This window comes from Natator depressus, chromosome 6 (genome assembly GCF_965152275.1).
Source record: "Natator depressus isolate rNatDep1 chromosome 6, rNatDep2.hap1, whole genome shotgun sequence".
Lineage (NCBI taxonomy): Eukaryota > Metazoa > Chordata > Testudines > Cheloniidae > Natator > Natator depressus.
The window spans coordinates 68,807,441-68,826,832 of record NC_134239.1 but is presented as its reverse complement, the minus strand read 5'-3'; the positions used below and the strand labels follow the sequence as shown (position 1 = coordinate 68,826,832).

The 19,392-nt window shown below is 41.7% G+C and overlaps 1 protein-coding gene across 1 annotated transcript in view; it reads left to right on the top strand.

Annotated features, from left to right (window-relative positions):
* The first annotated feature begins 222 nt into the window (after window positions 1-222).
* Window positions 223-19,392, top strand: part of GANC (glucosidase alpha, neutral C) — a 49,469-nt gene continuing 30,299 nt past the window's right edge. The window contains exons 1-10 of the mRNA XM_074955647.1: window positions 223-343; window positions 4,783-4,845; window positions 6,443-6,551; window positions 8,070-8,197; window positions 8,777-8,959; window positions 10,857-10,905; window positions 14,059-14,125; window positions 16,596-16,692; window positions 18,311-18,491; window positions 19,134-19,287. Coding sequence (XP_074811748.1) covers window positions 315-343; window positions 4,783-4,845; window positions 6,443-6,551; window positions 8,070-8,197; window positions 8,777-8,959; window positions 10,857-10,905; window positions 14,059-14,125; window positions 16,596-16,692; window positions 18,311-18,491; window positions 19,134-19,287 — 1,060 coding nt within the window. The 5' untranslated portion in view covers window positions 223-314. The remainder of the gene's footprint in view (window positions 344-4,782; window positions 4,846-6,442; window positions 6,552-8,069; window positions 8,198-8,776; window positions 8,960-10,856; window positions 10,906-14,058; window positions 14,126-16,595; window positions 16,693-18,310; window positions 18,492-19,133; window positions 19,288-19,392) is intronic.

Sequence of the window (19,392 nt, the reverse complement as noted above, 5' to 3'; positions counted from 1 at the left end):
CTGTTTGTTTTCTAAATACCTTCTCCATCCCCACCTTGATACCAATTCTCTGGGCACCACAGTAATAAACATGTCACGCCATATTGTCATTTGCAGTTATTCTTTACATGCAAATTGACATTCAGACGAACTGCTGACTAAAGAAGAACTCAATTTCCCAGAATCCTTTCAGAGAAGGTGCAGTCAAAGGCTATCATTGGCTGAAGGCTTCCCTCTGTCATTGGTACTGCACGATCAGTAGTGAAGGTGAGGAGACATTTACCGACAGACATAGATCAGGTCAGAGCACTGTAGTTCACAAAATACTGAGTTTAATGGAACCCGCTAAGGAAGAAGAAAGCAGGTAAAACACAAATAATTGTGCAATTGCTACGTACAGATCTGAGCTGACAGGAGAGTGCTTGGCTGGGAGGAAGGGGAGAGAAAGGCACTTTTTCTTCAGGCATAGCCCTTCCTCATCTTCAATTTTACTTTGCAAACTTAACAGCTGTCATCATTTGAGGACATTGTTTCTTTAACATACAATAAGAAACATTATCAAATATTTACAGAATAATATTGAGAAGGCACTGAAAATAGCAGGCAAACATTGTTAGAAAACAATGTAATGAGAAAGAACTTGACACTCAGATTTGTAAAAGCCTACATTTTTCCGTGGTGATGTCTAAATATATTGAATATGTATCAAGTAGGTTTGTTAACCAAAATGGTCCACTTCCATGGAATTGACACATAGAATGGTACAGCCCTTGCCCCAGTAGTTTACAATCTAATTTTATATGATACCCCATTTCATCACATTACAAAGAATGAGAAGTGGATGGGGTGGAAAAGGTCAAGGGTGACAGCAATAGGGTTGTGCAGTTACTCGGTTTAGGCATGTGCATCGCTAGGTGGTTAATTTTAAGTGTTGGGTTGTTGTCCAAACTTTTGAGTGCTTGACGACTTTGCAACCTAAATAACGTTCTTTTAACATAGGTATTTTATATGTAATTTCCTAGGTTGTTTTTTTTTTAATAGGAAAAAGGTAAAAACAAATTTTGTGATGTGCAGCTGTGTAGTGAGGCAGACTGGCCTCCCTCTAGTCCCGAGAGGGAGGAACCCTTACATCATGGGTTCTCAAAGTGGGGGTCTTGACCCCTCAGGGGGTCACGAGGTTATTCCATGGGGGGTCACAAGCTACCATCCTCCACTCCCAATGCTGCCAGCATTTATAATAGTGTTTAATATAAAAAATCGTGTATTTAATTTATATGTGGGGGAGTCATACTCAGAGGCTTGCTGTGTGAAAGGGGTCACCAATACAAAAGTTTGAGAACCACTGCCTTACATTCTCCCTGGTGGGCACAGCTAACCCGACCCCACCTCTCTTACAAGAAGTGCAGCGGCGAGGCAGGAAGAATAGAAATGTAGGGCCCTGCAGCTCAGTTGCAGGCAGATGTCCTTACTAGAGTGCTGAACCCTCAGTAAGGTCCAGGACCAGCCACACAGTAGACTGGCACCCTACAGTCCCAGGAGATGGAAGACACTGGGGAGATACCAGAGGAAGGGCTGTGAGCCAGAGTCTGGCGGCGACAGGGCAGCATCAGCAGAAATGGGTAGGAAGTAGCTCAGGGAAACCAGACCTGGGTACAGTTGTGCTGTCAGGACATGGGGCAGCGATTTTATGTTCCCTTGCTGACATCATAATAGGATCACCTGCCATGGCTAGGACACTGGGCTGGGACCTGGCAGAGCAGGATGCACAAAGGTCTCCCTACCCCCCATTGCTGGCCCCCACAGGAGGCTTGCTGCATCCTCACCTCAGGAGTCCTGCCCCAGACTGTTGTTGATTTCCTCCACCAGGAGGCAGAGGATTATAGATTCTGGGCTTGAGCAAGCAAACACTCTTGGTGCTTGCGCCAGCGGAGGCTGTGGGCCATAGATTGTGGGCCATACTCAGCCTGCACTCAGGAGGCCGGAGTGCTAGACTTTTGGTGAGTATTCCATCCAGGGGCCCGGGCTACCAGCTGACAGGCTGAGTGCTGGGTCCTCCATTGGAGATTAGAAGTACAGAGTGGGCAGTGCCGGGACCACAAGTCAGGCCTCCCGACAACATGCAGCTGACCTACTGACTCCCCCACACACCGCTGGAAGGGAGTACCCAGACCCAAGATGGAGAAACCCTTGCAAGCTGGAAGAATCTTTCCCTCATGCATTGCCATCAGGGTTTGAACCAGAACAAATCAGTATAGACTTCCACCACTTGAGCTAAAGAACTAAGGGCTAGACTATCAAAGGAGACTTAGATGTTCCAGCTCCTAAGTGCTCTGCCTCCCAATGGAATTGGGACCCAGGCCCACCCTACTCTGCCAGGTCTTGACCCAGGGCCCTGTAGAACCAGTAGTCCTGATTTCAGATTCCGTCAACAAACACATTCCTTGGGCCACTTCCTACCCTTGAATCCAGCTCCAACAGTTTCCCCAGGGGCAGCAGCCACCTGTCTCCCATTGATTGGGGTCCTGCAGTGGACTCAGCCTCTGCAGTCTGGGGCCCTGGCAGGAGCCCACAGCCTGCATCCATTCTCCTGCTCAGTCAGCCCATACTGAGCTGAGCTGGTTTCTTTTATACCCTGCTTCCAGCTGGAGCATGCTCAGCAAGGGTGAGGAGGCATGGCCTCTGAGCCCCCAGTGAGTGGTTAACTCCTGCTGGGCCAGTAGGGGGTTGGTATACCCCATCATAATGAGACAAAGAAAAAGCACTTCTCCACCCTGAGGTTTCTCTCCCTGTGGAAATCCAAAGACTACTGCAAAAAAATGGAAGTGTTCAGACTTCTCAAAAAAAGGTCAAAAGAATGTTTTATAATGAAAAATTTTAAGCAGCCTAAATACAAGCATCACTGCCAACTCTCTCTGTAATGATACAGATTAATTAATACATTTGCCATTGTATTTGTTTATTTCAACCAGCAGTTAGGACTTGATTCAGGAATCATGTGTAGTTCTCTGGCCTATATTATGTAGTAGGTCAGACTTGATCATAATGGTCCCCTCTGATTTACAATGTATGAATCCATGAATTGACTATAATATTCTTTGTAATCAGGCCATAGTTGCATAAATTGCATTTATCTGCAATTTTGTATGTTGCATGTATAAGCACAGCCATCCTGAGTCAGACAATGGCCCATTTAGCCCAGTATCCTGTCTCTAGCACTGGCTAGTATTCGAGTTTCCATGGGAGTGTACAGAACAGGGCAGCTGAAGTGATTCATCCCTGTTTTCCCCTCCCAGCTTCTAGCAGTCAGAGGTTTAGGCTCATCTCAAGTATGTGGTTACATCCCTGGCCATCTTGGTTAATAGCCATTGATGGACCTATCCTCCTTGAATTAATCTAATTCTTTTTTGAACCCAGTTATACTTTTGGCCATCACAACATCATATGGCAATGAGTTCCACAGGTTAATTGTGCATTGCATGAAAAAATGCTTCTTCTTATTTGTATTAAACCTACTGCCTACTCTTTTTGTCAGGTGACCCCTGATTTTTATACTGTGGAGAAGGAAAAAGCTCTCTACTTTTTTCCACACTATTCATAGACCTCTGTCATATTCCCCCTTAACTGTCTCTTTTTTGAGCTAAGTAACCCTAATCTTTTAGTTTCTCCTCGTGTGGAAGCCTTTCCGTACCCTTGATCATCTTTGTTGCCCCTTTCTGAATCTTTTCCTGTTCCACTATATCCTTTATGAGATGAGGCGACCAAACTGGACACAATATTCAAGGTGTGGGCATACCATGTATTCATATACTGTCATTATGATATTTTCTGTCTTATTTTCTATCCCTTTCCTAATATTTCCTAGGACTCTGTTAGTCTTTTTGACCACTGCTACGCCTTGAGCTGACATTTTTCAGAAAACTATCTGAATTTGTTAGATGTATGTTTTATACAGTTATTAGATATTGACAAAAAATGAGATCAAAATCTGTTGGAAGATGTAAGGCACTTCTGTTTTTAGAATCGTAAGAACTTCTGGCCTTATTTTCCCCTGGATAACGTAGGTATTTAGTTATTAATTAGCCATTAATTAAAGCACAGTACTTAATTACTAGCATCTATTTTTCTGAATTCTTTGGGCTCAGCTATGATACTTCAGAGGGCTGACTCACACAACCCAAGTTGTGCTGTCTGGAAACTTTCAGCCTGTTCTTGAAAGGGTTGATCATCTGTGGATGAGAGTTGCATGTGCTCAGTACCTACTAGGATCAGACCCACTATGCCTTTGGGAAGAATAATTACTTCGAGAGATAATGGGGTAGCACACAATGGCTGAGCAGTAGAATTTATTACATCTCTTCAACAGGCATAGCCAGCACTGTCCTCACCCTGCCAGCTATAGGGGAGGCAAGAGAAGGCATTCCTGAGTTTCTCCCTCTCTATTCCCACCTCTAGAAGTGGACCATGAACTGAGTTACTGAGACTGCCGTTGGACAACTCATCTCAAACTGCAGGATCCCAAGTAGTTATTTGTGCTAATAGTCAGCTCTTTTAGTCACTGATTTAAAGATTTTTGTCTAAATATCAAGGTTTTAAATGGAAATCATTTAATACTCAAAACCATAAGAATAATTCATGTATTTCAGTACGAAAGCTCAAAATGGTTCAGTTCCAATACTCTTTGCATTTCAATGCTATGTAAACTGTAAGCATTTTCTTTAATCTCCCCTGCTCTTGTGCTGTCATTATTTGATCATTTAACAGGTGTTTAGAAAACAGACTTCTTAAACGTTCTGTTTTATTTAGTGTTCAAGATGAGGCTGTGGACAAAAGCAACTTTAAGAACTGCAACCACATTGCTTTCTACAGGTAAGGATGTGGGTTCCAACCTACGTGTATTTTTCACACTCGGCACGATTGATTTATTTCATTATATTACATGGACATCTATAACGAGGATTCTAAATAAGGGAGGTGTTTTTTTAAAGCCAACAATACTGAAGTTAAAACAAAAAATAAATTACAGTTCATAATCATACCTTAGTTTAAAGCAACCAAGGAATACACAAAGTTTGAGAATGAATACGACTTTCAAGGAGAGCTTTCCACTCAACAGCAATACCGTTTTTGGAAATAATTAGTATATTCTAAATAGAAATGGGGTCAAACTGAAATCTCAAATGCAGGATCATCTCATCCTCCCCCAAAATTCCAGAAAAGTCTGAATTTGAATCTCTATATCTTAACAAGCACCTATGCTATTTACCTTTGGATAAGCTTGTAGGGGGCTTGTTTTCTGGATATTGTTCTTCTGTGTCCCAAAATGGCAGAAATCTCACAGAGATCAGTTGTTCTCCTGAGATTTCTGCCCTTTGGGGCCAAAGTTTTATAAGACTAACTCAGAGGATTTCAGTGGTGCTGAACCTGAACGATAGCCCTAGTTTAACATCAAACCTGAACTCCATGCCCTATTATTCTGATTAAATTACTCCAAATATAAACTTTCCCTTCTCCCGCATCTACCTGGAATCCATTTTTCAACTATTATCTGATTTTATGTGGAGAAAAGAAGTAACTGTCTCTAGTTGTACTAATTAGCCAATTATACATCTGACTAAGGTTTTAATCTTACATGTTTGTTTCTCTTCTGCAGTGAATTCCATCCTAAAGGCCCAGTTATGCACAGCAGGATAGCTTTTCTTGATTAGTAGTTTTTATGTTAGTTCCCCTCTTGGTCATGCTTTTAAAGACACCATTTTTAAATGAGTCTATATTTCTCCACCGTATTCTAATCTATACAAAATACATATAAATCTTACATACACACAAGGGAATTGGTTCACCCACCAATGAAATGGAGCAGCTATTTACCATGACATCTGAAACCAGGAATATGACAGGAAGTGAAGTAAACTTTATCCATCTGAAACTGTCTGCAGGGGGAAGTTAAGGAGGCAGAATATGATTGCCAAACTTGGAATTTGGCCAGGGCACTTGGGTTAACCCTATTATTGCAAAAACAATTGTACTGATATTTTTAGTGATTGTGAACTCAAAAACTCTCTTTTGTAACTCATACACATGATATATTTATAAACTTTTCAGGACAGAAACCATGTCTTTTTCTATCTTTGTACAGCACCTGATACAGCAGAAACCTAGTCCCAGTCAGGGCTTCCAGGTGTTATACATAATTAATAATAATGTCTTAACATAATGAAAAAATAGCAAGTAGTGAATGTAACTGGATTTCTGAAGGATGCCAACTAAGAGTTTGTGAAGGAAAGATGCAATTAAAAGTAATGGCATTCTTTGAATTCCTTCATCTCAGAGAACTGCATAATACGTATATGAAAAATGCAAGAGAGTTATCCTCAGTAAACAATTCCTATTTAATGTAGTATTCCCTAACATCATGTAAACCATGACATTTATAGAGGCCAACAACAATTCTGTGTCTTCGCAGGCGTCAGAAACTTTTGCATCCTGGGAAGTCCTTGTATCAAGCATTGTTGGATTCAGTTACATTATGCAATGGTAGTGTCAAACTCCAAATAATTAATGAGGAGAATAAGGTGAGATCTCACACAATAAGGGAGGTAATGGTAAAAGAAGAGACTGTAAATTGGAAAACTGGGTCCTTTCTCTACTGGCTGTCTTTAAAATGAGACTGATAATATTTGCCCACATTTGTAAAGTCATTTGAGATCCTTCGATGCAGGTAGTTCTGTGATATAATGCAAAATATTATCATCACAAAGATGTCCTTGATTTTACAGATAATTTATATGAATATAAAGAGAGGCTCATTTAAAGAAATTAAATATTTTTTTTTTCGTTTTGGTGACAATACAAAAAACCTAAACAGACGTCCTTTTACCTGAAAAAGGTTTTTTAGATTTAGGGCTTTCTCCCCCATTCCAAAATAACAAATTCAAGTCTGAGTGAGAGCAAGGTGATTTCCTTTGTGTGTTGTAGTGCATGCCAACTGAAAAACTTTAGCAAAAATGATAACTCCTGTAGTTTTCAAAAAAAGAATTTTGCATCCTATAACATTTTGTCTTGAAAGTTTTCCTTCCCAAAATTTCACAAAAAAGGAAGTTAAATGAGCAAAGACATTTGCTATCTCGTGGTCCTAGTGATTTCCTATACAAAAGATCCAGGATCAGACAAATTCAGCCTTTCACACTAACAGGAGCATAAAGGGTCTAGTCTATGAAGTTAGCATATTAAGCTCTTAGGGTGAGGAACAGCCTTACAGGAATCTCTACAGCCTGATCGAAGGAATGACAATGACATTCCTCCTCACCTACAACAGATTGATGGCCAACATTCCAGGTGTCATCCTAGAAGAGAGGGGGGAAAAACGGGGCGGGGGACAACAACATTGTGAAGATCTTCAAGGTTCCTGCATGTAGCAGACACTACACAATGGGGGGGGGAGTTATTTGGGGTGAGAGAGAGTTATGTGGCTTCCACTCCACATACCTCTGAATTACCAAGATTACAAAGATCAATTATAGACCTACTGGCTAGGTAATACCTACAACCTTTTTTTTTTTAATTTCCCACTGTGCAGCGCCACCGGTGTAAGCACCATTGGGAGTACTACTGTAGATAGGGCATTGACATTTTTAACACAATGCCATCTAACCTGGCTCACAGCAGTTCTCAACGGCACAGCAATAAAAATGCCTGAGCCTCAAGCCTTGTCTACACTAGTGCTCTCGCGGTTGTTGGTATTGGTGGAGTTGCACCAAGACAATGGTGGCAATTTCCTGAAAAATGCTAAACAAAGCCTCCAGCTTGGCTTTTTGTAAAAAATTCAGTCCCGTTTCACTTACAAACTAAGAATATTTGTTTCTTAAAAACAGTGAAATAGACCTATCTGGTACAAATTCAAATGCATAGTGACTGTTTGTGTGCAGTTTTGTGCCTACTAAACTGTACTGGATTAGAAGGCAGACATAGATTTTTTTCAGAAAATAAAAGTCTGGTGATATGAGATCCAGAATTTCTGAATTAAAATATAAATCGATGCCTTTATCACAGTGTAGCACTAGCTGCTACTCTACCTGTTTGTTTGTTTCCAGGTTCCTCTCCTAGTGGAAATCTATGCAATAGAAGGCAACATTTTCAGGCTTAAAATTAATGAGGTAGCTCCTCTCAAATCAAGGTATGAAGTCCCTGATGTTCTCATAAAAGAACCTACCACTCAGAGGTAAGCTCTGGAAGGTGATATAGTCTATTAATTGCTTATACCCCTTCCTCCTCAACAGCGTGTGCTGATCCCTCTCATGAATATCAGGAATTTATAGGAATAGAAAAAAAGCAATTGGCTTATGAAGGCGAATTTGTGCCTGAGGATAAATGTTACACATTGAGGAAGATGATATAGCCTCATATGTGAAACCTGTAACTATATGAGCCAGCCAGAAAGTGGGCTAGACCTTAGTATGCATCATTTTGACCTAATGTGTTGTCTATTTGTATTGAGAAAATAAAAACTATTGAGAATGTTGAAGGAAACTTTGTAGCCAGCTATTGCACTGTTCAGTCTGTGGGCCAGATCCAGGAGTCCTTAGTGCTTACTGAGAACCCACAGTTATTTAAGAGACTGGAGTTTTGCTTCAATAGCAGTTTCAAGATTTGGCCTTATGTTACACAATTATTCTTAAATTATCTTTTGTCTAATTTGTTTCTTTTGTCTAAATTGTTTATCTACAATTATCTAAAACCTATGGAAATCCATTACCTATCCTTTTTTTTTTTTTTTTTTTTTTTTTTTATTATTTGCCAGGCTCTCTATAGCCCAGAAGGAGGCAGGTATTCTGGTACTGACATGTGTCGGTGAGGACCGCAAGCTTCATATCACAGCAAATCCATTCCAGATAGAACTAGAGTCCAAGGGTGAGACTATACTGAGTGTGAACACCAGTGGCCTGTTGTACTTCGAGCATCTACAACCGCCACCCCAAAACAGGTGTGATATCTCTGTATCCCACAGTGTGCAGTGTTTGTGATGCTGCTGAAAATAAACCAAAAAGAATTCAGATCAGCAAAAATACTGCAGTGCCACCATCTGTAATGCTACTGTCAATGTGCAGTGCTCTTGGCTCTGACATTCAGAAAAGTACCAGCACAGCAACTAAGGACAGACTCTCTTCTGACTTACTCCCTGTGAGATGCCACTGAAATCAGGACAGAATTTGATCCTGTGAGGCCACATCCATCCTATCTCTGATTGAGGGCACCCCAAACATTGAAACCTGTTCAACTAGAGCAGTGGTTCTCAACCAGGGGTACATGTACCCTCGGGGGTACGTAGAGGTCTTCCAGGGGGTACATCAGCTGATCTAGATATTTGGCTAGTTTTATTACAGACTACATGAAAAGCACTAGTGAAGGCAGTACAAACTAAAATTTCATATAGACAATGACTTCTTTATACTGTTCTATATACCAGGGGTGACTAAACTGCAGCCCTTTCACAGTAAAAGTACTGCTCTCGGAGCCCCCCCCCCACCCATTCTCCACCAACCAGACTGTTTGAGGGAAGCTTGGAGCTTCTGACCTGTGGCGGGATGGTGGGGCTAGGGGCTTCTGCCCAGAAGGGGGGAGGATCTCGGGGCTTCAGCCCCACAGGAGGCGCCTGCTGGGGCTCAGGACCCTGGCAGGCACACCCTACAGGGCTGAAGCCCCGAGACCCCCCAATCCTGCAGGGCAGAAGCCCCTAGCCCAACCACCCCGCCACAGGTCTGAAGCCCTGAGCCCCAGCAGGCACGTCTCTGCTCTCAGTCTTTTGAAGATTGTCGTATTCGGCTCAGAAGGTTAGTAAGTTTGGCCATCCCTGCTACATACTATACACGGAAATGTCAGTACAATATTTATATTCCAATTGATTTATTTTATAATTATATGGTAAAAATGAGAAAGTAAGCAGTTTTTCAGTAATAGTGTGCTGTGACACTTTTGTATTTTTATGTCTAATTTTGTAAGCAAGTAGTTTTTAAGTGAGGTGTAACCTGGGGGTACGCAAGACTAATCAGACTCCTGAAAGGGGTACAGTAGTCTGGAAAGGTTGAGAGCCACTCAGCTAGAGCATTTGCCAAAGGGGCTCTCATCTCCTTGAATCTTTGATGAAGGGATTCTGGACCAGTTTAACTTAAAGCTGTTTGAACCCATTCATTCTGCCTCTTTATCCTATTTCTGGGCCAATTCTATAAGATGCTGAGCATCCTTAATTCCCCTGGACTTTACTGGGGAGTTGAGGGTGCCCAGTATCTCATTTGATCAGGTTCTTAATTTTATCTAGTCATCCTCATTATAGCTGAACCTGCTCCTTATGAAGGCATCATTCATCATATAGCTGCAATATTTAGCACTCTAGCCCGTTGCAAGATACTGGAAGAATGAGGGGTCATAAAGCATGGGAAATGGGAATGTGGGGCTAGTCTGCAGAGCTGAGAAAGCAACATGGTAGATAACTCTACCCTAGGGAAAATAATTACTTTAAAAAAATTCTTGTAATTGACAAAGAGCCCTCTGCATGACAGAACACACAAAAATATCTAGTCTGAAAATCTTCTATGCGGGGATAAAAAAGGGAAAATGCTGACATTATTAGAAGTGACTGTAGAAACCTCAGGGACCAGTTCAACAGAATAACCCAAACTAACTCTGGTTTGGAAAGAAGATCACTGTAAGAAATTAAATACTAAAATCACTTGTCAGCTACAGATCTCAACACACATGATTACTTTTCAGAAAAGTCGAAAGCTAAAAGTTCCAGATATTGTAGGAGGTGTTGCAGTTTTTAAAGTTTTCTATCTGAAATCCTCTCAATTAACTGGTTATTTCTGCTCATTTGTTTTCATTAGCAAAACTACAGCACAAAAGAAAGAGGACACATCAATTGACTCCTCGCAGGTAACCCAAGCTTGGTTTGATTCTGGTATTAGTATCCCGTGGGAAGGATGGATCAGTTGTCATGAATACAAACTATGTGTTTCTATGGCATGGGCTGGTGTTATGGCAGGGGTTTCCAAACAGCCAAACTGAGGCCACACTGGCAACTTGCCAGGAGCCTGAGGCCCACGTTTCACCTGTATAAAATTGTGTTAAATAGGCCAGAGGCATATTCTCAGCCACATACATCCCTGGTACTGTTGCAGGATTCTCTTTGAAGAGAGTCCTCATCCTGGCAGTGGATAAAGACACACATCTGTTTCTGAGTAGGCTGTGTTAGTACAGTGTGTGCAGATGGCTGTTTGCTCCACCATGTTGTTATAATTGACAAGAGGAGAGGCTAGAGGAGGTTCCACCTATATCCAACCTTGGAACCCATTCCAGGTCAACCTTAGATGTGGACCAATGAGAGTGCTCCTAGGATGTCATAGGAGGTCAGAATTGGTGTAGGAGGGTGTGACATTACCCAGAGTACAAATCTGGACTGATAAACAGCTGTGTCCCCTCAATTCTCCAACTTGGGGTGTCTTTTACACTGCTTTGCTGTGACAGCAACCACTCTTGATCGGCTCACACACAGCCTCCAGCATGTAAACCACTCCCACCTATATTGTATGAGTGCTATGATCAGCCACTCTTGAATCAAACTGCGGAGCAACACCAGCAAATTTTCAGTCCCAAACTTACCTCAGAAATGTGCGTCTTGTACTGCCTAGTACTCTCCTGGACAATACAAGCTCATATGAAGTCTGTCCTTTATTAATAGAAAATGATATGCCCAAATCTTATTACCCCAAATGGAGTTTCGCAAACACACTGGTTTAGGTAAAACAATAAAACAAATTTATTAACTACAGAAAGATAGATTTTAGGTGATTACAAGTAATAAGGAATAAAAGTCAGAAATGATTATAAGGAAATAAAAGGTAAAATGCAACTAACACCTAACTTAGCAAGCTAAGTGAATACAAAGCAAAAGTCTCTCACCACATGTTCCAGCAGCCTTACTGGCTGAACCTCTTTCAGTCAGGATCTCTTCCCCAGTCCAGTGATGCTTCCTTTGTTCTTCAGGTGTTGATGATGCCCTGGGTAGAGAGCAAGGGAGAGATGATTTGGAAGAAATGATCTCCCCTTATAGCCTTTTCTCTTGTGCAACAGTCATCTCCAGTTGAGATTCAGTAGACAGAAAGTCTGTGGGGGCAGGAACCTCAGGTTGCTTCTTTGTCAAAATGTAGGGTTTTTTAGCCCACATCCCCTCTCCTGCCAAGGAGTGGCCACTCAGGTGATGATCCATTTAATCTCATTGACACCTGGCCGAGGCGTTGGCTAGCCTTTTGTCTCTGGGGAACTGGTTTGTGGCTGCCCTCCAGAACATGTTGGAACCTGTCTTAATATCATACAGTAGAATCTTACAACTGTATATACAATGTTGCCACACATATTTTACCAAGACGATAATCAACAAAGCCTGAGTTTTCAAATGATACCTTACAAAGTATGCTTTGTACAAAATTTATCCTAGTCTTGTAAAAGGGGTGAACATAAGGGAACAAACTGTCACAGAGGGCAAGCTCATTTTATGCTGAAATGAGTGTGAAAAAGAAAACCAGAAAGAATATTACAAAAAGATTAAATTCAAGGAGATTGGATAGTAGGGCACAGGGCTCAAGAATTGAGGGAGGCCATTAACAAGCTCAAGACTCCTATAAGGGCTGCAGACTCTAGGAGGCATATCCGTTGCCTGGCTTGTCCTGGGAGCTCAGGATCAAATATGTTGAAATAGTATCTGAATTGCTTTGTGAGTTTTCAAGATGTTTTTGTGCAGTACCAAGTCAAGTGTTGTCCTTCTGTAAGGCATTTGACTTGGTACCACATATTTTGATTAAAAAACTAGAACGTAAAATTAACTTGGCACATTAAATGGATTAAAAGCTGGCTAACTGATAGGTCTCAAATGTAACTGTAAATAGGGAGTTGTGATCAAGTGGCTGTGTTTCCAGTGGGTTCCCGCAAGGCTAGGTTCTTGGCTCTACATTATTTAATGACCTGACCTTCAGTGACCTGGAAGAAAACCTCAGGTCATCACCAATAAAGTTTTCACATGATGCACAAATTGAGGAAATGGTAAATAATGAAAAGGGCAGATCACTGGATCAGAGCAATCTGGATCACTTGGTAAACAGGGCACAAGCAAACTAAGTGTTTTTAATACGGCTAAATGTATGCATCTAGGAACAAAGAACATAGGCCATATTTAGAGGATGGGGGACTCCATCCTGGGAAGCAGTGACTCTGAAAAAGATTTGGGGTGGGGGCATGTGGATAATCAGCTGAACATGAGCTCCCAGTGTGATGGTGTGGCCCAAGATGCTAATGCAATCCTGGAGATGCATAAACAGGGGGATCTTGCATAGGAGCCCAGAGGTTATTTTACCCCTATGTTTGGCACTGGTGCAACTATTACTGGAATATTGTGTCCAGTTCTGGTATCCATAATTCAAGATGAATAAACAGGAGAAGATTCAGAGAGGAGGCACAAGAATAATTAAAGGATTAGAAAACATGTCTTACAGTGATAGATAGTTTGTTAGAATCTACACAGGGAACAAATATTTAACAGGTTTTTCAATCTAGCAGAGAAAGGTATAACACGATCCAATGGCTGGAAGCTGAAGCTAGACAAATTCAGACAGGAAACAAGATGGACATTTTTAACAATGAGAGTAATTAACCATTGGAACAATTTACCGAGGATTTTAGTGGATGTATTTTTTTTAAAGCTATGCTCAAGGCATTATTTCAGGTAAGTTCTGTGGCCTGTGTTATATCAGGAGCTCAGACTAGATGATTACAGTTGTCCCTTCTGGCCTTGGAATCTATGTTGCTCTTTTGTACTGCAGCAGAGAACAGTAGTGTTCCACCAGAACATCAGTTCTTCAGGGTTCACAGGCCTGGCCCAAACCTGAAGTGTTTTTTGGCCCATATTCCACCTACATTCAACAACATATCAAGTAAATAACCATCTCAAGAGAATACATGTGTATCACTCATAAATAAAATGTTCTGTAAACAAGCGCAGTTGGCTAAGTTAATTGCTTATTTTTATACATGTAGGAAAATCAAGAGGATCTGGGTCTCTGGCAAGAGGAATTTGGCAGTTTTTTAGACATCAAAGCTAACGGTAAAATTAAGCCTAGAATTGAAAACAACTTTACTGGTTTGCATAAGAATGTGCTCATATTTCTATCTGCCTTTTTGTTTAACTACTTAATGGTTATCCATCTCACTCTTTTTTTCCTACTGGAAGGCTCAAGGGAGACATTAGACTATAGACCTCTCTAGGTCACTAGTTCAATTCCAGCCTAAATTAGTAATGAACAAATTCATAATAACCTGTTGTGTTCTACATGAAATGAATGGGTTAACTCAATCAATTTCCTAATGGGCCAGGCTCTGCATGACATAAAACATTATCACATAAGCCTTTATCACAGTGGGCACTAAGTTAGCAGACCCAGTAGAGAGGCCAACGATTGATTGGGCCTGCAGTGCAATCCACAAAGGTACTTAGGTGCCTAAGTCCTATTTTTAGGCACCACTCTGATCCACAGAACTCCCACGCAGCTGCCACCTAACCCTGTAGATGGCTAAGTTTTTGCCTCTGGGCATGCAGACTGCAGCCTCACGCTAGGTGCCCAGGTGCTATCTCCTGCCTGAGCATGTGCCCTGCCGCCTCATGGTAGGCATCCAGATGTCTGTCTCCTGTGTCAGCCCCAGAGCAATTCACAAACTGGGAAAGAGACATTCAGCTGTCTAAGTCCCGTACAGGAGCCCAGATCCAGTAGGCATGCTCAAAGGCTGCAGGATTGGGCTCCTCAGCTGAGTTCACATAAAACAGCTGGGAGGGAGGGGAAGAAAAGGAAGAGGAAGGGTAGCTCCCTTATAACTGTTAGCCTGGTGGACAGGGTTCTCACCCAGGCTATGGCTAACCTCTGGTTCAAGCTCCCCTTCCTCCAGTGGGGGAGAAGGAATTTGAACTGGGATTAGCCCCCACTGTGGGCTCCTTCAGTCTCACCTATTTAAGTTGTTCCACTTTAATTGAACAATTATATATAAATTGGGCCAGAGAAAGAGTTAGAATGACTGTATGGCCTAGTGGTTAAAGCACTCACCTGAAAGTGTACAATCCCTGGTCAAATTCCTTCTCTCGCTTAGGAGGAGCGGGAACTCAAACTAGGGATCTTTTACATCCTGAGTGAGCACTCTATCTACTAGGCTAAAGGTTGAAGGGGAGATCCTGCACCCAGCAGTTTTGTTGTGGGCCCCACACACGATTTACTGGGATGAATACCTATCTTCCCTGGTTTGTGGATTACTAGCAGGGCAAGGTGCCTCCCTGCAGCCCAGACTTAGGTGCCTTTCTCCATGAGAGGGGCAGGACTTAGGACAGCCTCCACCTTTGGCCTCATCTCCCACTGGCTAGGTTAAGCAGCTCCCCACCTACCACACTGGCTTTGTGGACTGCAGTCTAAGGTGCCTATCTCTCATTCACTGTATAGGAGGCCAGGCTCCTAACTCATGCTTTGTGGATTGCAGTGTTGTTCCTGAGATTTGCCAGGCCCCTAAAAGTTAGGAGCCATGATCCTCAGCATCACAATGTCTAAGTCCTTTTGTGGAGCTGGGCCATGGAAACTAAATTGCTGCAACCTCCCTTCTCTAGAGGTTGTCTAGGTCATGGCTGAGGAGACACACAGGTGGCACAGTGTGGGGAAGCTCTCACTCCTGTTGCCTGTGCTGTACCTGCTCTGTGGAAAGAAAGAGAATTTCAGTCTCCAGGACTTGCAACCCAAAATCTTTCAAAGGCACGAAGATCAATATACAATGATTTTGATTGGTTGGCTAAAGCTCGTCTAAGAAGTGATTAAAGTCCCATACCTTATCCTTGGTGAAATGTAAAACTTGCTATCTAAAGAATGTTGCATGAACTGGTATAAAATACGTAAGGCTGCATTTTTGTAACAGCTGCCACTGAAGTCATGGATTCCCTGGGGAATAAAGTCCATACGGTCAGATTTTTGTGTGTGTGTCACTCTGAAGTAACCCCATTTACTTCGTTGGGGTTGCTCTGGATTTACACAGATAAAATAAAATGATTTAGCTGACAGAGTTGATATGACTTGTTTAAGACATGTGTGTGCTCTGCTGCTGCCTCTCCTGAGGCTAAAACAGGAAAGCAGTGCTGGAAAAGAGGGAGCACTGACTTTCTTACTTCACCTTGTTGCACTGCTTCTGCCGCAGGGCAGAGCTTGCAGGAATTGAAATAGAAATTGTAAACAGTTTTATTGCATAATAGAGAATAGTTTGATAAAAATAAAGTAACCTGAAAGTTTTGACATTTTTTACTATAAATTCATTCTTTTTGCCCTTCATGATTAGATAAAAATTTATAAACAACAAATTTACAAACAAGTACCCCTAGAAAACTTTCCCATATAGTAAGTATATAATAATGGAGGTGACCCTCAAATCAAGTTTGAAGCAATTAGTAAACAGAACATTTTTATAATTAGTATGTTCTGATCTATTTCTTAAAGTTAGGCCATGATGAGAGCACAACTCAGGGCTGTTGTATTTTAATACTGTTCCTACAGGTCCCAGTTCCATAGGCTTGGATTTTTCTTTGCATGGATGTGAACATGTCTATGGAATACCAGAGCATGCAGAAACACTTCTCCTCAAAAACACCAGGTAAAAGACTAGCTGATTTGCTTCTAAAGAGGGCTATAATTCTGATTTTGGGAATAATTAGGAGGGGTAGCACATCTGAAACTTGAAGATCCAATGGGAACAAATGCCGGTGATCTTTGTCCTGATGTCACCTTTGAACATTTAGATTTGCACAACAGTTTAACTGAGCACACCGGATTGTTGTTCGGAGGGCCATTGCGAGTCATAACAGACATATTAGTGGTGTGATGTGAGGAAATCCAAGACTGAATGACCAGAAGGAATGGGATCCTTTTTCCCCAAATTAGAGTGGTTACTGCAGTTTAGGTGTTAGGTGGATTGGTTAATAACTAAAGAAAACTTTATAAGTTCTGTAATGGAGAAGCCATAAAGTTTTCCAGATGATTTAATTCAAACAAAGCTTGAGATGTGTATGACATATACCAGTTGTGACAAAGTTCCTCCTCTACCTTGGTGGGTCTTGCGCTTATTGGCAGATTTGCTCGCCTAGGAGCTTCACGGCAGCCCTCAGTTTGGCCGTTTTCGTGAACCCACAGTCCAGGCCAACTCCTCCTGTGTCTGACCAGGAGTTGGGAGGTTTGGAGGGAACCCGGGCCTGCCCTCTACTCCGGGTTCCAGCCCAGGACCCTGTGGAATGCAGCTGTCTAGAGTGCCTCCTGGAACAGCTGTGCGACAGCTACAACTCCCTGGGCTACTTCCCCATGGCCTCCTCCCAACACCTTCTTTATTCTCACCATAGGACCTTCCTCCTGGTATCTGATAATGTTTGTACTCTTCCGTCCTCCAACAGTATGCATTCTCACTCTCACCTCCTAGCGCCTCTTGCTCCCAGCTCCTTACATGCACACCACAAACTGAAGTGAGCTCCTTTTTAAACCCAGGTGCGCTGATTACCCTGCCTTAAAAGCAGCTTCTTGATTGGCTGCAGGTGTTCTAATCAGCCTGTCTGTCTTAATTGTCCCCAGAAGGTTCCTGATTGTTCTGGAACCCTCCCTGTTACCTTACCCAGGGAAAAGGGACCTACTTAACCTGGGGCTAATATATCTGCCTTCTATTACTCTCCTGTAGCCATCTGGCCCGACCCTGTGACACAGTACAGTATACAGTACATTTTGTATTTTGTTCTAATGGTAGCAACACATAAAATGATGGCATCTGTCCCCAACATGTAGGCTGCTCTGCTTCCAACTCCACAGTGCTGCCGCTGACTCTTCCTGTTCTCTATTATGTTTCTGTGCAGCCAATTCTGCATGGGTATTTCTCAGGTTTAAAAAGAATATACTTTACTGAAATGCATAAAAGAGCAGCTCCAGACGGCTCTATGGGATTTAAGCAGAAAAATGGGGAAGGTGAGTGTTAATAGTGTAAGGATAAGACCACATCAGAAGCAGTGTCAATGACAGCAAGAGATATAATTTGATACAGCTAGCTTTGAGCAAAGCGAAAGAAATGGTCATCCATGCCACGTGTTGTATCTTGCTGATAAATGATAGACAATAATAAAGAATACACCATATTAATCCGTGCTGTAACGCCTTTGAGTTCAGTAGATTTACAGCAGAGTTTAACTTGGCCCAGTGAGTAATTATTACAAGTAACGTTTGTTTGTTCATTCCAGTGACGATGATGCCTACCGGCTTTTTAACTTGGATGTCTATGGGCACAAGATCTATGACAAAATGGGCATTTATGGTTCAGTGCCCTTTCTGTTAGCACATAAACCTGACAGAACTTCTGGGATCTTCTGGCTGAATTCCTCAGAAACTCTAGTGGAGATTAATACAAAAGCTGTAATGGAGGTGAGAGATGCATGGTATTGTGCCCAGGAGTTCAATAAGAAATTAAAATACTCCTGTACAGGGCAATCTGATAGTGTAATTTCATGTTCACCTTTTGCCTCAGTGAATCAGGAATTGTAACTCTGTTTTCTCTCCTTCCCCATTTATTTTAGTGAACTTTAGACATGATCACAAGGATGCATTTTTCAGAAGACAAGATGCAGGAATCACATAATAAATTCCATATGAGAAAAGAAAATTTTGAAGTACTTCAAATCCTGCAAGAGAAATCCACAAAAATAAATATCCGACACAATCAAGTGCAGAAAACATATTGAGCATTTTTTAGCTAGCGTTTATCAAACCATGGAATTTAGAAATTCTTGGTATTTCACACACACCCCCAATACTTCATGTGACTACATTGTTGATATTCAGGGAACAAGGATATAGTTGTGATTTCACATCCAACATTAGTTTTACTTATTAAAATGAGACAGTAAAATAAAATATTGCATTATCATGGTCAAAAATACACGATTTAGATTTAATTATATAAAAATCAGAGAGAAATATTGAGGTCTGGACAATCAATGGAGAGATTGTAAAATTAATCTTTGGTAGAGAGAGGGCTTCAGATTCTACTTTTTGTTTCTTTCAAAGCATGTACCATCCAGATCCCCTCCAGACATAACTAAGCAGAGAGTGGTGCCTCAAACTGATGTGCACTGGATGTCAGAAAGTGGAATAATTGATGTTTTCCTCCTAATGGGACCCACCCCTTTTGATATCTTCAAGCAGTATGCACAATTGACAGGTATTATCTTGCATCAGTGAAGAAATAGTATTGTACTTTCATCACTGAGGTTCCCTGTCATCACCTAAATAATGTGGAACAATTACCTGCTGGACATGTTGTATC